Source organism: Mirounga leonina, unplaced genomic scaffold (genome assembly GCF_011800145.1).
Source record: "Mirounga leonina isolate KUSES-001 unplaced genomic scaffold, KU_Mleo_1.0 Mir_92, whole genome shotgun sequence".
NCBI classification, from domain to species: domain Eukaryota; kingdom Metazoa; phylum Chordata; class Mammalia; order Carnivora; family Phocidae; genus Mirounga; species Mirounga leonina.
This window is the reverse complement of record NW_023270852.1, coordinates 9,068,457-9,082,557: the sequence shown is the minus strand read 5'-3', so window position 1 is coordinate 9,082,557 and position 14,101 is coordinate 9,068,457. Positions and strand designations below refer to the sequence as shown.

The 14,101-nt window shown below is 39.9% G+C and overlaps 2 protein-coding genes across 2 annotated transcripts; one reads left to right on the top strand and one right to left on the bottom strand.

Moving 5' to 3' along the window:
* The first annotated feature begins 469 nt into the window (after positions 1 to 469).
* On the top strand, positions 470 to 4,552 carry LOC118003970 (olfactory receptor 10R2-like). Its single transcript, XM_034995107.1, has 3 exons — positions 470 to 477; positions 3,392 to 3,631; positions 3,847 to 4,552. The coding sequence occupies exons 1-3, from the start codon at positions 470 to 472 to the stop codon at positions 4,550 to 4,552; spliced, it is 954 nt and encodes a 317-aa protein (XP_034850998.1).
* A 7,863-nt stretch (positions 4,553 to 12,415) lies between these two features.
* On the bottom strand, positions 12,416 to 13,353 carry LOC118004238 (olfactory receptor 502). The gene is given in 3 exon segments (XM_034995482.1): positions 12,416 to 12,782; positions 12,784 to 12,855; positions 12,857 to 13,353. Coding segments are annotated over 3 exon segments (936 nt in total).
* Between the last annotated feature and the right edge of the window lie 748 nt (positions 13,354 to 14,101).

Below are 14,101 nucleotides of genomic sequence, written 5' to 3'. Positions count from 1 at the left end.
TGGACAACTATGCAGGTACCATTTTTACCCTGTGGGAAAGGTCCAGGACAATAGCAGGGGAAATAAAAACAAAAACAAAAAACAAACAAAAAACACAAAAATGGGGGCAAACAGACATCTGGAATTTTGGAAGTGACTTATTGGTAAAAAGATGAGGAAGGAGGGGCGCCTGGGTGGCTCAGTTGGTTAAGCGACTGCCTTCGGCTCAGGTCATGATCCTGGAGTCCTGGGATCGAGTCCCGCATCAGGCTCCCTGCTCGGCAGGGAGTCTGCTTCTCCCTCTGACCCTCCTCCCTCTCATGCTCTCTGTCTCTCATTCTCTCTGTCTCAAATAAATAAATAAAATCTTTAAAAAAATAAAAAATAAAAAAAAAAGATGAGGAAGGAGTCAAAACGGGTCTGATGGTGACTCTGATGTGTATAACTCAGTCTGGAAATACAGGAGGAAACTCTGACATGTGGGGGAAATATGGTCAGGTCTGTTCTGAAAATCTTGCATTCAACACTTGAACACTCTCGCACTGGAAATGTGCCAGAAGTTATTGGAGATTCATTTTTGGTAGTAGCAGAAATTGGAGAGTTACACAAGGTAAGTGGTAGCTGAAGCAATGAGAATGGAAAAACATTCCCTTTAGCGGTAAATAGGGAAACCTTCAGAGGAAAAGTAGCATGATATGGTCTCAAAGACAAGCCATATGGTCTAGGTTGAAGATTGCTCGGGTGGATGAGTTTGCCACATAGGATCTTTGTGTTGGCTGTGAACTGTGCACATACTGTTCTCTCCTCTGATCTACACCTATTGATGGCTTATTGACATTCTAGTCTCCATTTAAGCATGTCACCTCCTCGGAGAGGGGGCGACATTCTAGTCTCCATTTAAGCATGTCACCTCCTCGGAGAGGGGGCTTCTCTGACTTCGTAGACAAAAGCAGTCATTCACTCTCACATCACAGAGATCCTATGTGTCTGGTTCCATATTCTTTCCCATGTGTAAAAATGCCTGGCACATCATATACATTTAGTCAATATGTATTGAATGAATTCACAGCTTCTACAGTCACTTAACCACTCCGTAACTTGCTTTCATTGTTTTAGAAATCAGAATGAAAATTCTACATAGACTTGTGAGGATTACATGAGACAGCTCTATCTCACTCCAGCACGTTATAGGTATTAAGTGGGTGCTGGTTACCTGGCCTGACTCCTCTTGTATTCTTTGCCCAAACTACAATGCAAATAGAAAACAGCAACTCTTCAACCATCAATGTATTTGTTTTCTTCTGTTTTTAATCTTTATGATTCCTACGGAATAATTTCCAGTCAGGGTTTATCTTTTTCTCTTGTACACTCCTTCAGTTTCCACTGCTGATTATTTACTATTTTTCCTTCCTTTCAACTTTAATAGTGACTGAAATTAGAATTAAAATTCTGTTGTCTTCCTATCACTTTTCTGTCCTCACCTCTTATAAGATCAGATGCTGAATGAACAATCTAAATAGAAATATGATTGGCCAAATTGACCTAAAGAATTTGAGTTGATTCTATTCAGGTCTGTACTTCAAAGTAAGCCATATAACAAGTATACCTGCTAGAAAATGTCCTGGATGTTTTGCTAAAAACTCAAAAGTTGACTAGAACGTTATGACCAGAATATGCCATTCTAGAATGAGACAGTACCTTCAAAATCATTTGACTTCAAACTAGACCATTATATTAGGCATCTGGAAAAAAAATTTCAATGAGAAATTCTTAAGAACTTAAAAATTATTGATATGTATTAAGAGCTGATATTATATATCTCAAGCCAAATACTGCCATTGGATAGAACCTAGCAGAAGTTATACATTGCATTCATTTTTTTAAAATTTTTTATTGTTATGTTAATCACCATACATTACATCATTAGTTTTTGATGTAGTGTTCCATGATTCATTGTTTGTGCATAACACCCAGTGCTCCATGCAGAACGTGCCCTCTTTAATACCCATCACCAGGCTAACCCATCCTCCCACCCCCCTCCCCTCTAGAACCCTCAGTTTGTTTTTCAGAGTCCATCATCTCTCATGGTTCGTCTCCCCCTCCAATTTCCCCCCCTTCATTCTTCCCCTCCTGCTATCTTCTTCTTTTTTTTTTTTCTTAACATATATTGAATTATTTGTTTCAGAGGTACAGATCTGTGATTCAACAGTCTTGCACAATTCACAGCGCTCACCATAGCACATACCCTCCCCAGTGTCTATCACCCAGCCACTCCATCCCTCCCGCCCCACCCCCGACTCCAGCAACCCTCAGTTTGTTTCCTGAGATTAAGAATTCCTCATATCAGTGAGATCATATGATACATGTCTTTCTCTGATTGACTTATTTTGCTCAGCATAACACCTTCCAGTTCCATCCACGTTGTTGCAAATGGCAAGATCTCATTCCTTTTGATGGCTGCATAATATTCCATTGTATATATATACCCCATCTTCTTTATCCATTCATCTGTTGATGGACATCTTGGCTCTTTCCACAGTTTGGCTACTGTGAACATTACTTTGCATTCATTTTATTCCTACAGTTTTCACCTTTGGAGCTGCTTCATGATGATGCACTGATGAAAAAGGATTGCATTGACTTCCCTAAATTCTTTAAATGTCATATTCATTTTAATCAATAGTTTATTAAGCACTCCTAAGTACCAAGTTGCTAGTCAATCTCAAAAAGCATTTGAAAATGTGGCATCACAAAATCCAGTGGGTGAGAACAAAGCAATTTTATTCATGTTTTCCTGCTTACGTGTAGATCCTGATTGGAAAAGAGAGAGATAAGAGTGCTTTTGTGAGGGCGCCTGGGTGGCTCAGTTGGTTAAGCGACTGCCTTCGGCTCAGGTCATGATCCTGGAGTCCCTGGATCGAGTCCCGCATCAGGCTCCCTGCTTGGCGGGGAGTCTGCTTCTCTCTCTGACCCTAACCCCTCTCATGTATTCTCTCTCATTCTCGCTCTCTCAAATAAATAAATAAATCTTAAAAAAAAAAAAAAAAAAGAGTGCTTTTGTGAGTAGAATCCATGAAGATATTTGGTCATTTATACAGATTCTCCTATTAGCATCCTTCTCATCATGCTGACTCCTGAATTTGACTTCAGTCAGGTACATTTAGGGTCCCTTTCTCAGGCTCTCCCATGCAGGGTTGCCTGAAACTTGCCCCGGTTTTCTTGACTAAAGTCTAGGTGATATCTGTGCCGCAGCAGCTTTTTACAATCATCTCAGAGGTTTAGCCTCCAGAAGCTCTGAATCTGTGGAAGACAGTTGCTGCCTGCACCACGAGGATGGGCAATCACACCACAGTGAGCACATTCCTTGGCAATCACACCACAGTGAGCACATTCCTTGGCAATCACACCACAGTGAGCACATTCCTCTGTGGGGGTTTTCCAGTTTCCCAGACTTGCAGGGTCTTCTCTTTGTGATGATTTTCTTCTCCCATGTGACCATCCTAGCTGCAAATGTTTCCATAATGGCGGCCATCAGACTCAGTCACAGCCTTCATACCCCCATGTACTTTTTCCTCTGTGGCTTATCCTTTTCAGAAGCCTGTCCCACTATGGCAATCATCCCCCACATGTTAGTGGACTTGCTCTCTGATAGCAAGACCATTTCTCTTTTTTTTTTTTTAAAGATTTTATTTATTTATTTGACAGAGAGAGAGACAGCGAGAGCAGGAACACAAGCAGGGGGAGTGGGAGAGGGAGAAGCAGGCTTCCCGTCAAGCAGGGAGCCCGATGCGGGGCTCGATCCCAGGACCCTGGGATCATGACCTGAACCGAAGGCAGACGCTTAACGACTGAGCCACCCAGGCGCCCCAAGACCATTTCTCTTCCTGAGTGTGCCACACAGATGTCTTTCTTCTTTGGTTTAGCAGCCAATAACTGCTTCATCATGGCTGCCATGTTCTATGACCGTTATACTGCCATTCACAACCCACTGCACTACCCCATCTTGATGACCCATAAGATCTGCTTTCAGTTCATCAAGGCCTCTTGGATGGTTGGGTTCCTGGTTTCCCTGTGCATCGTCATCATTGTGTTCAACTTGTCTTTCTGTGACTCCAACATCATCCAGCACTTCTTCTGTGACATCTCAGCTGTGGTCTGCCTTGCCCGTGACTACACCTCCCGTCAGGAAAGGGCTATTTTTGTGCTCTCTGCCTTTGTGTTGGTGGGCAGCTTTGTCTTCATCACGATGTCCTATGTCTTCCTTGTGTCCACAGTTGTGAAGATGCCCTCTGCCCAGGGGAGGGATAAGGCCTTCTCCACTTGCTCCTCCCACCTCACTATGGTGTGCATACACTACGGATTTGCTGGCTTTGTCTACCTGAGGCCCAGGGACAGGGATTCGTTGCGTGAGGACATGCTGATGGCTGTCACATATGCAGTGCTGACCACTCTGCTGAACCCCATCGTGTACAGTCTCAGAAACAAAGAGATGCAGATGGCCCTGAGGAAGGTACTAGGCAAGACAGATAGGCTCATCCCTCAGATGGTGAATAAAAGGACACTGGACATTTAAAAATGTATAGACTGCTAATAAATAAAAGTAGAAAAAGTGGAGTATTTCCAATGAAATCGTCTCTTTGTGTACAAAGCAATTACAGTATTAACTAATTACCTAAAATATCCTGACATCACCATTTCTCTAGTACAGTGTATAGTTTTAAAATATGTGTAAATATGTTTGTGTGTGGTGTACACATATATACATATGAGCATCCTTAAAGAATCCAAACTTGTTTTGTAATACAGTATTTTCATGATAGGTATCTGGTGTCTTTTCTAAGAACTTTCTGACTAGCCCTGTATCTTGAACATTTCTCCTACTTTTTTCTAAAGGTTTATAGTTTATAGTTGTTACATCCAGGCCCATGTTCTATTTTGTGTTAGTCCTTATGTAAGGTGTGAAGTTTATGTCAAGGTGCTTCTGCCCTCCATGGGTGTCTCATTGCTCCAGCACTGTTTGTTGAAAGGCCTTCCTTCTTTCATTGGATTGCTTTGGTACCTTTTTAAGAAAAATCAGTTGGGCACGCTTGTGTGGGGTCTTTCTCTGGCTTCTCTAGTCAGCCTCTGTGATTTGTGTGTCTAATCTTCCACCAGTAACACCCTGTCCTGATGACTGTAGCTAAGGAGTAAGCCTTAATATCACGTGAAGTGATTCTTCCCACCTTATTCTTGTCTTTCAAAATTATTTTATATATTCTAGGACTTTTCCTTTTTAGTAATGTAAGCATTTAGTGCTGTAAATTTCCCTCTCAGCACCGCTTTATCTCAATCTCCCATGTTTTGATATGTTGCTTTTTATTTTCATCTGTTGTATGTATTTTTTTAAGTACTGAAGTCCCAGGTCTTTTTTTGTCATTTATTTTCTGAGAACTTCCTTTAGCAATTACTTAAGATAGCTTGACAAAGCTATCTTATGAGAATAAATTCTCATAGCTTTCTTTCATCTGACATATCTTTATTACTCCATTTCTGAAGGTGACGTTTTGCCAGTCATAAATTTACATTTGACAATTCTTTTAGCCCAGACAGTCCCTCACTTATGATGGTTTTGACTTGTGATTTTTTGCCTTTACATTGATGTGAAAGCTATATGCATTTAGCAGAAACCATACTTCAAATTTTGAATTTGCATCTCTTCCATCACTCACGATGCGGGGCAGCAGGATGGAGCCACAACTCCCAGTCAGCCACACAATCAGGAAGTAAATAACTGATCCACACACAACTGTTCTGTACTTATACAACCATCTGCTTCTCACTTTCTGTACAGTATCCAATAAATTACGAGAGAGTCAACACTTCATTATAAAATAGGCTTTGTGTCAGATGATTTTGCCCAATTGTAGGCCAATGTTAGTGTTCTGAGCATGTTTAAGGATGTTCTGTAGGTTGGGTGTATGAAATGCCTTTTCAGCCCTGTTGAGGTGTAGCTGCAAGCACCATGTCAGTGTGTGTGTTCACCTTCCTATTGAGCGCTACTGACACAACTCTAGCAAAACGCTCCCAGCAGATGGTTGAGATGGAAGTCCAGCTGCCCACTCTGCCCTGATGGCTCTTTCTTAGTGATAATATGACACTGGCTACATGCCTTCTTGCCCCCAAGTAAGCTCAGTTCCTTGTTGAGTTCCACTGCCACTAGGAAAGGGGGAAGTAGAGAGCAGGTTCATTCTGCCCTATCATTGCAGGGTGCGGGTGAAAGCTCAGCTCAGTGGGTGTACTCCCAAGTAGGGCTGGAGGCAGGGTGAGCAGAGTACCATTAGCCCCACCTCACAATCCCTCATTAAGTCTCATGCTGCCAGGTGACAGTGGAGGCTCATTTCCCCACTGGACCGGACTGACATTACCTGGGCAAGGGAATCAGAGGGTGGGTGGGGGGAACATAAGCAACCTGCTTGGCCCCACTGAAACCTGGAGGTGGGTGGCGGGTACGATTTTCCATAGGTATTTGTCTGGAGTAAGGTAGGTATGGCCAAAATGTTTTATATTCTGTTAAGGCCACTCTTTCCCAGTTCTTTGGTTAGGAGAAACTGGGTTTTCTTAGGGTTCTTTTTGTCTGTGTCTCTTGGTGGTTCTGGATGGGAGGCTTCTGTAGTATGCTGTCCAGGATATAAGGAAACCCAGGGACTCACTGCTGTGTTGTTCCTCAGGTCCCCAAATCCCTAGGAGGCTGCCTTCTTCTTTCTACCTTTAGAATCTTCCTATGCTTATTTGTTTTATCTGTAACAGATTTTTTTGTGTTTGGGGTGTGTGTGTGTGTGTGTGTGTGTGTGTGTGTGTGTGTGTAACAAGAGGGGAGGACCTGAGAGGAATGGAGCTACTTCATCTTCAGTGGAACCAGAAGTCTATGCTTTAAAAAATTTAGAGATATTTATCTACCTCCTAATTTATTTTGTGCCAGAAAGTTGGTCATTAGACCAAGTTAGCCTGACATATCCAACAGAGAAATCTCTCCCCTGAACTCTGAACAATAAGGGTTGACTGGAAAGGAATGTATCTGGGACAGATGAAAGTCCTCTAGTGGTGAAGTTGTCTTGATGAGCCCCACACCCCAGTCTGTCAGAGAGTATATGCCTTAAAAGAAGGCAAAATATTCAGAGGATATTTGTGACCTTGAGGTTTTGCTTAACCTTTATATGCCTCAGTCACATCCTCTGTAAAATACAGATTAAGAAACAAAAAAAAACTTCATAAGGTTATTCTGAGGATTAATTAGGTCAATATGTGTAAATCCCTGAGAACAGTACCTGGAATGTGGTAAACACTCTCATAGTGTTAGCTCCTATTGCTCACACTGGTACCACTGGTAATACTCCTCTCACTAACATTTGATTTCTAGATCTTCTAACTCTCCACCCATGTAAATACATGAGAGAGACATTATTCAGCAGAGGGTGATTACAAAACTTTCACTAAACAAGGCTGGGATTCTAGTTGCCGATCTGTGAAACGGTGTGGAGGCAGTGGCGTAGCCGTGCTGAGCATGAGTTTGTGCAAAAGCCTGTCACAACTGTAGCAGGATGTGACCCAAACATTTAGTCACTTGTGTCAGGCTGAAGCATTCAGCAGATCAGTGGCCAGGATTCTAAGGCAGCAGAGTCAGTGGTTCACACCAGAGCGAACACTCATTCAGTCATCCATTCCCTTGTTAATTTTTCATTCATTCATTTCAAATATGCATTTTTGCTTACTGTGTGTCATTTACATGTATGGGGAAAGAGCAAAGTCGTGGTGGTAGCTATGGAAGGCTTTCAGCATTGTGGAGAAAACAAATATTAAGTCTGTAAGTGCACTGAATATACTGAAGAAAATATGCAGAGTTCTACAGGTGTACTAAATTGGTTCTGGAGCCTCAAGAAGTCTTCACAGATAGGAAACAACACTCAAGTTGGTATCTATAGCATAAGTAGGTGTTACCAAGGTAAGGGGGGCAGTAATGAATTCAGGTAGGGGCACTGCATGTGAGAGGGTGCTGAGGCAGCAAAGGCTATGGACCTGTTTAAGGATTTAAAAGAAGACCAAATGATTGATTCTTAGAGTTTGGGTATTTGGAGACCAAGGAAGACTGGCGAGAGATAGAAATAGAACAGGGGCTGTATTCAGGACTCTGTGAGTAATTTTAAGAATTATTGCCTTTTCAAATGTTACCAAACATTTAAAGAAGAGTTTAATACCTATTCTACTCGAACTATTCAAAAAATAGAAGAAGGAAAAGTTCCAAATTCATTCCATGAGGTGAGTATCACCCTGATAGCAAAACCAAAGATACCACAAAAAGGGAGAACTATAGGCCAATATCTCTGATGAAAGTATATGCAAAAATCCTCAACAAAATACTAGCAAACAGAATCCAACAATCCATTAAAAAAAAACCATTCACCACAATTAAGCGGGATTCATTCCCAGGATGCAAAGCCAGTTCAATATTCACATATCAATCAACATGATACATCACATCAGTAAGAGAGAGTATAAAAACCATATGATCATCTTAATAGATGCAAAAAAAGCACTGGACAAAGTAGAACATCCATTCATGATAAAAGTAGGTTTAGAGGGAACATACCTCAACATAATAAAGGTCATTTATGAAAAACCCACAGCAAACATCATACTCAAGGGGGAAAAATGACAGCTTTGCCCCTAAGATCGGGAACAAGACAAGGATGTCCACTCTCACCATTTTTATTCAACATAGTACTGGAAGTCCTAGCCTCAGCAATCAGACAAGAAAAAGAAATAAAAGACCTTGCCAAATTGGTAAGGAGGAAGTAAAACTTTCACTATTAGCAGGTGACATGATACTATATGTAGAAAACTCTAAAGACTATACCAAAAAACTACTAGAACTGATAAATGAATTCAGTAAAGTCATAGGATACAAAATAAGTGTGCAGAAATCAATTGTATTTCTATACACTAATAATGAAGCAACAGAAATAGAAATTAAGAAAACAGTTCCATTTACAATTGCACCAAAAATAATAAGATACCTAGGAATAAACTTAAACAGTTGAGAGACCTGTACTCTGAAAATTATAAAACACTGATGAAAGAAATTGAAGACAACACAAAGAAATGGGAAGACATTCCATACTCATGGGTTGGACAAACAAATGTTAAAATATCTATACTACCCAAAGCAATCCCTAAGAAAATACCAACAGCATTTTTCATAGAACTAGAACAAAAAAATCCTAAAATTTATATGGAACCACAAAAGATTCCAGATAGCCAAAGAAATTTTGAAAAAGAAAAACAAAGCTGGAGCTATCACAATTCCGGGCTTCAAGTTATATTACAAAAACTGTAGTAATTTAAACAATATGGTACTGGCCCAAAAATAGACACATAGGTCAATTGAACAGAACAGAAAACAGAAACAAACCCACTATGTTTGTTTGAGGATATGGTTAATCCTCGACAAAGCAGGAAAGACGATCCAGTGGGAAAAAGACAGTCTCTTCAACAGTGGTGTTGGGAAAACTGGTCAGCTACATGCAAAAGAATGAAACTGGACCACTCTCTTATACCATACAAAAAATAAATTCAAAATGGGTTAAAGACCTAAATATGAGACCTGAAACCATAAAAATCCTAGAAGAGAGCACAGGCAATAATTTCTCTGACATCACCCATAGCTATATTTTTCTAGATGTCTTCTCAGGCAAGGCAAACAAAAGCAAAAATGAACTATTGGGACTACATCAAAAGAAAAAGCTTCAGCACAGCAAAGAAAACAATCAACAAAACTAAAAGACAACCTACTGAATGGAAGAAGATATTTGCAAATGACATACCTGATAAAGGGTTAGTTTCCAAAACATATAAAGAACTTATAAAACAATACCCAGAAATGAAATAATCCAATTAAAAAGTGGACAGAAGACATGAACAGACATTTCTCCAAAGAAGACATCCAGATAACCAACAGCCACATGAAAAGATGCTCAATAGCACTCATCTTCAGGAAAATGCAAGTCAAAACTACAATGGGATATCACCTCACAGCTGTCAGAATGACTAAAATCAAAACACAAGAAACAACAAGCATTGGTGAGGATGCGGAGAAAGGGGAATGCAAGCTGGTGCAACCACTGTAGAAAACAGTATGGGGGTTTCTCAACAGTTAAAAATGGAACTACCCTATGATCCAGTAATTGCACTACTAGGTATTTACCCCCAAAATACAAATACACTAATTCAAAAGGATACACGCACCCCTATGTTTATAGCAGTATTGTTTATAATAGACAAATTATGGAAGCAGCCCAAGTGTCCATCAATACATGAATGGATAAACAAGAAGTGGTGTGTGTGTGTGTGTGTGTGTGTGTGTGTGTGTGTGTATAAAATGGAATACTACTCCACCATAAAAAAGAATGAAATCTTGCCATTTGCAATAACATGAACGGAGCTAGAGAATATAATCCTAAGTGAAATAAATCAATGGAGAAAGAGAACTACCATATGATCACACTCATATGTGGAATTTAAGAAACAAAACAAATGAGCAAAGGGAAAAAGACAAAGCATGAAACAGACTTAGTTATAGAGAACAATCTGATGGTTACCAGAAGGGAGGTGGGTGGAGGGATGGGTGAAATAGGTGATGGGTATTAAGGAATGCATTTGTCATGATGAGCACTGAGTGGTGTATGGAACTGTTGAATCACTATATTATACATCTGAAACTAATATAACACTGTATGTTAACTATACTGGAATTAAAATTAAGTAAATAAAATTTGCCTTTTTTCTAAGCTCTTTGGGAGATATTAATGAAAGAAGTCATGGTTGTATGGAGAATGAATTGGAAGAACATAAAAGAGGGTAGAGGAAAGCTGGTTAGGGTTGTATTAGGATTATCCAGAGACACAGAACCAATAAAAAATATATATGAATATATAAATACATATACAGAGAGAGAGATTTTAAGGAAGTGGCTCACGTAATTGTTGGAGTTGGCAATTTCAAAATCCACAGTGCAGTCCAGCAGACTTAAAATTCCGTAAGAGTTGATGTTGAAGTCTTGAGTTCAAAGTCATTATCCCTCTTTTTCAGAGGACCTCAGCCTTTTCTCTTCAGGCTTTCAACTGGTTGAACAAGCACCCCCCACATTATGGAGGGTAATGTACTTTACTCAAAGCCTACTGATTAAATGTTAGTTACATCTAAAAATACCTTCACAGCCACACCAAGACTGGTGTTTGACCATAGCTGATCACCATAGCTTAGTCAACACATAAAATGAGCTATCACAGGAGTCCTATTGTAAAATAAATGTATAAGGTGGTAGTTTAAAATACAAGTGCTGACAATGAAATGAAAAGAAGGAGGAAGTAAATATTGGACTCTGAATGTATAATAACATTTTGTGACTGGATGCAGAATGTGAAGGGGAAAAGAAATCCATTTCTCTCAGGGTTCAGAATCCATAAACTGAATGAGGGGCCTCTTCCTGGGATACATAATATTGGAGGGAGCAATTTGGGGTAGGAAATGATACTTCCGTTTGAGATCATCTGTGCTTCAGTTTCATTAGACAAAAATATTTTTGTCTAAAACGTTAAAGAGAGGACTGGAAAAGAGAAATAAGTGTGGTAGTTGTCAGTACATAAAGGTAAGTTAAGCTTCATGGGAAAAACACAATCCCAGTCCCCTCCAGCTTCCTTCACAGGATGTGAGTCTGCCCATGAACAAGTCACTCCAAGAGTTGTCCCTGAGGAGTTCAGGAGTCGTGCTCACTCCCACAGAGAAGTCACCTATCTCACCTGACAGAAGCATTCACAGGTTAGTCAGGGGCATCTTGCCCTGTTCTTTTATGAGGTCCCTGCAACTAGGCTGGAACCAGAGACCCAGAACACAGGCCAGCATTTATGGGTCCACAGAGCCCACCCCCAGCAGATAACCTTACTGCAAAAAAATGTTTCCAGTAATTTTGCTGTCTGGTTCCACTTGGTCATTTCCCCTGAGGACGTACTCAGTCATAATAATTATCATGCTTATTTCAGGATAAACTGCTGTTGAAATGGACTTAGTCTTAAAGGTTTGGAGGTACAATAACCTTAGCTAATACAGAGAACTGCTTTTGAAAAATATGAATAAAAGTTATGATTTTCAGTTGATTAGATACGTTTTCATGTGAACCAATTTGTGTTTATAATTTAAATTAAAATTAATTTTGTTAAAGGTAACTCACTATAAGCCTCTGATTTACAAATTGATATCAGAAAATCCACCCTCTACTTTACTCTAAAAAGCTCCATGCTGGCTGACATATGGACTGACATGTTTAGACCACAGACACTCAATATCCTTTTTATTATTATATTTATGGTATATTATTTTATCAAATACTATAAAATAACAAGCTTCACTAAGAAAATACTTTCCTGCCCAGCTCTCTCCTCAGAGCCCCCTTCATCTCACTGTTCCTGAGGCTGTAGATAAGGGGGTTCAACATGGGGATCACCACCATGTAAAACACAGACACCACCTTGTTCTGGTCAGTCGAGTAGCAGGACTTGGGCATCACATGAATGAATGTGATGGTCCCATAGAACAGAGTGACCGCTGTGAGGTGGGACGTGCAGGTGGAGAAGGCCTTGTGGCATCCCTCAGTGGAGCGCATCTTCAGGATGGTGATGAGGATACAGATGTAGGAGACCACTATGATGCACACCATGACCACAATGATGGAGCCAGCCGTAAATGAGGGGACAACTGCAGGGATACTGCTATCAGGAGAGTTTAACTAAAGGAGCAAAATCACAGAAAAAATGATTGACTTGATTTGGTCCACAGAAGAGTAAAAGAGAAGCAAATAGTGAAAGAGGAAGCATTGAGAAAACCACCTATGTAAGTCACTGCGAGTAGGCAAACACAAACTTGCGTGCACATTTTGGTTGAATAAAGCAGTGGGTTGCAGATTGCCATGAAGCGATCATATGCCTTGGCAGCCAGCAGGAAGCACTCACTTGACCCAAAGAAAACAGGTGAACGCAGCTGGATGGCACATCCAAGATACGCGATCGTATTTCTCTCCACCAGGAAGTTTATAAGCATGTTGGGTGTGACAGAAGATGAATAGCCTAAGTCAGCCAAGGCCAAGTGGCTCAGAAAAAAATACATACGGTGGTGAAGCTGAGAGGAGATCCTGATCAGAATGATTGTGCTAAGGTTGCCAGATATGGTCACCAGGTAGACACAGAGGATGATCATGAAGAGGATGACTTGAAGGACAGGGTCGTCAGTTAGGCCCAATAAAATGAACCCTGTCCCTGCAGTGTGGTTCCCACCCTCCAGGGAATCCATGAGGCAATGTAGCAGCTCCCCAAATGAACCTGTGGTGAGAACATTACAGGAGTTAGAAATTCGATGGCTTCATTTTCATTAATGCACAAAGAGGTTATTATAAACAAGTAAATATTCAAATTAAGTTTGGACTTTTTTTTTTACTTCAGAGTAAAAAATTTAATATTTTACATATAGTTTTAGAGTAAAAAGTTTATGTATTTATGTATATGAGTATTCTCTATTTTAAGAATTCAGCAGAAACTAGGAAACCTTCAAATAATGTACCCTTTTCTCTTTATTTATAAAATGTATTTAAAGTAGCTTTAAAGCTAAAGATTAAAAACATAAGACTTACATAAAGAACAAAAGGAATGGTAAGCATAACAGAAAGAATGAAAATGTGTATAATAGCCTATATTTACACATTTTAATGGAGTCTTGAGTAATAGCTAACGTTATTGAATGCTTACTAAGTAGTGGGCACAGGGTTAAGAATTTTGTATATATAGCTGTACTTTAATTTCTATGAAATAATATTAAACATTTTTGTATGATTTATAGATGAGGAAACTGACCTTGAAAATACTAAGTAATTTATCTAAGTTTACGTAGCATGTGGTAGAATCAAAATAGGAATCCCAGACAGTTTGAATCTAGTTCATTCCTTTGGTAGCTATGCTATAAATGCAATTAAATAATATTTAAGATGAAGCAGAGTCTCTTGGAAATGGGTGGATAACAAATTACCCTTTCTACTTGAGGATAG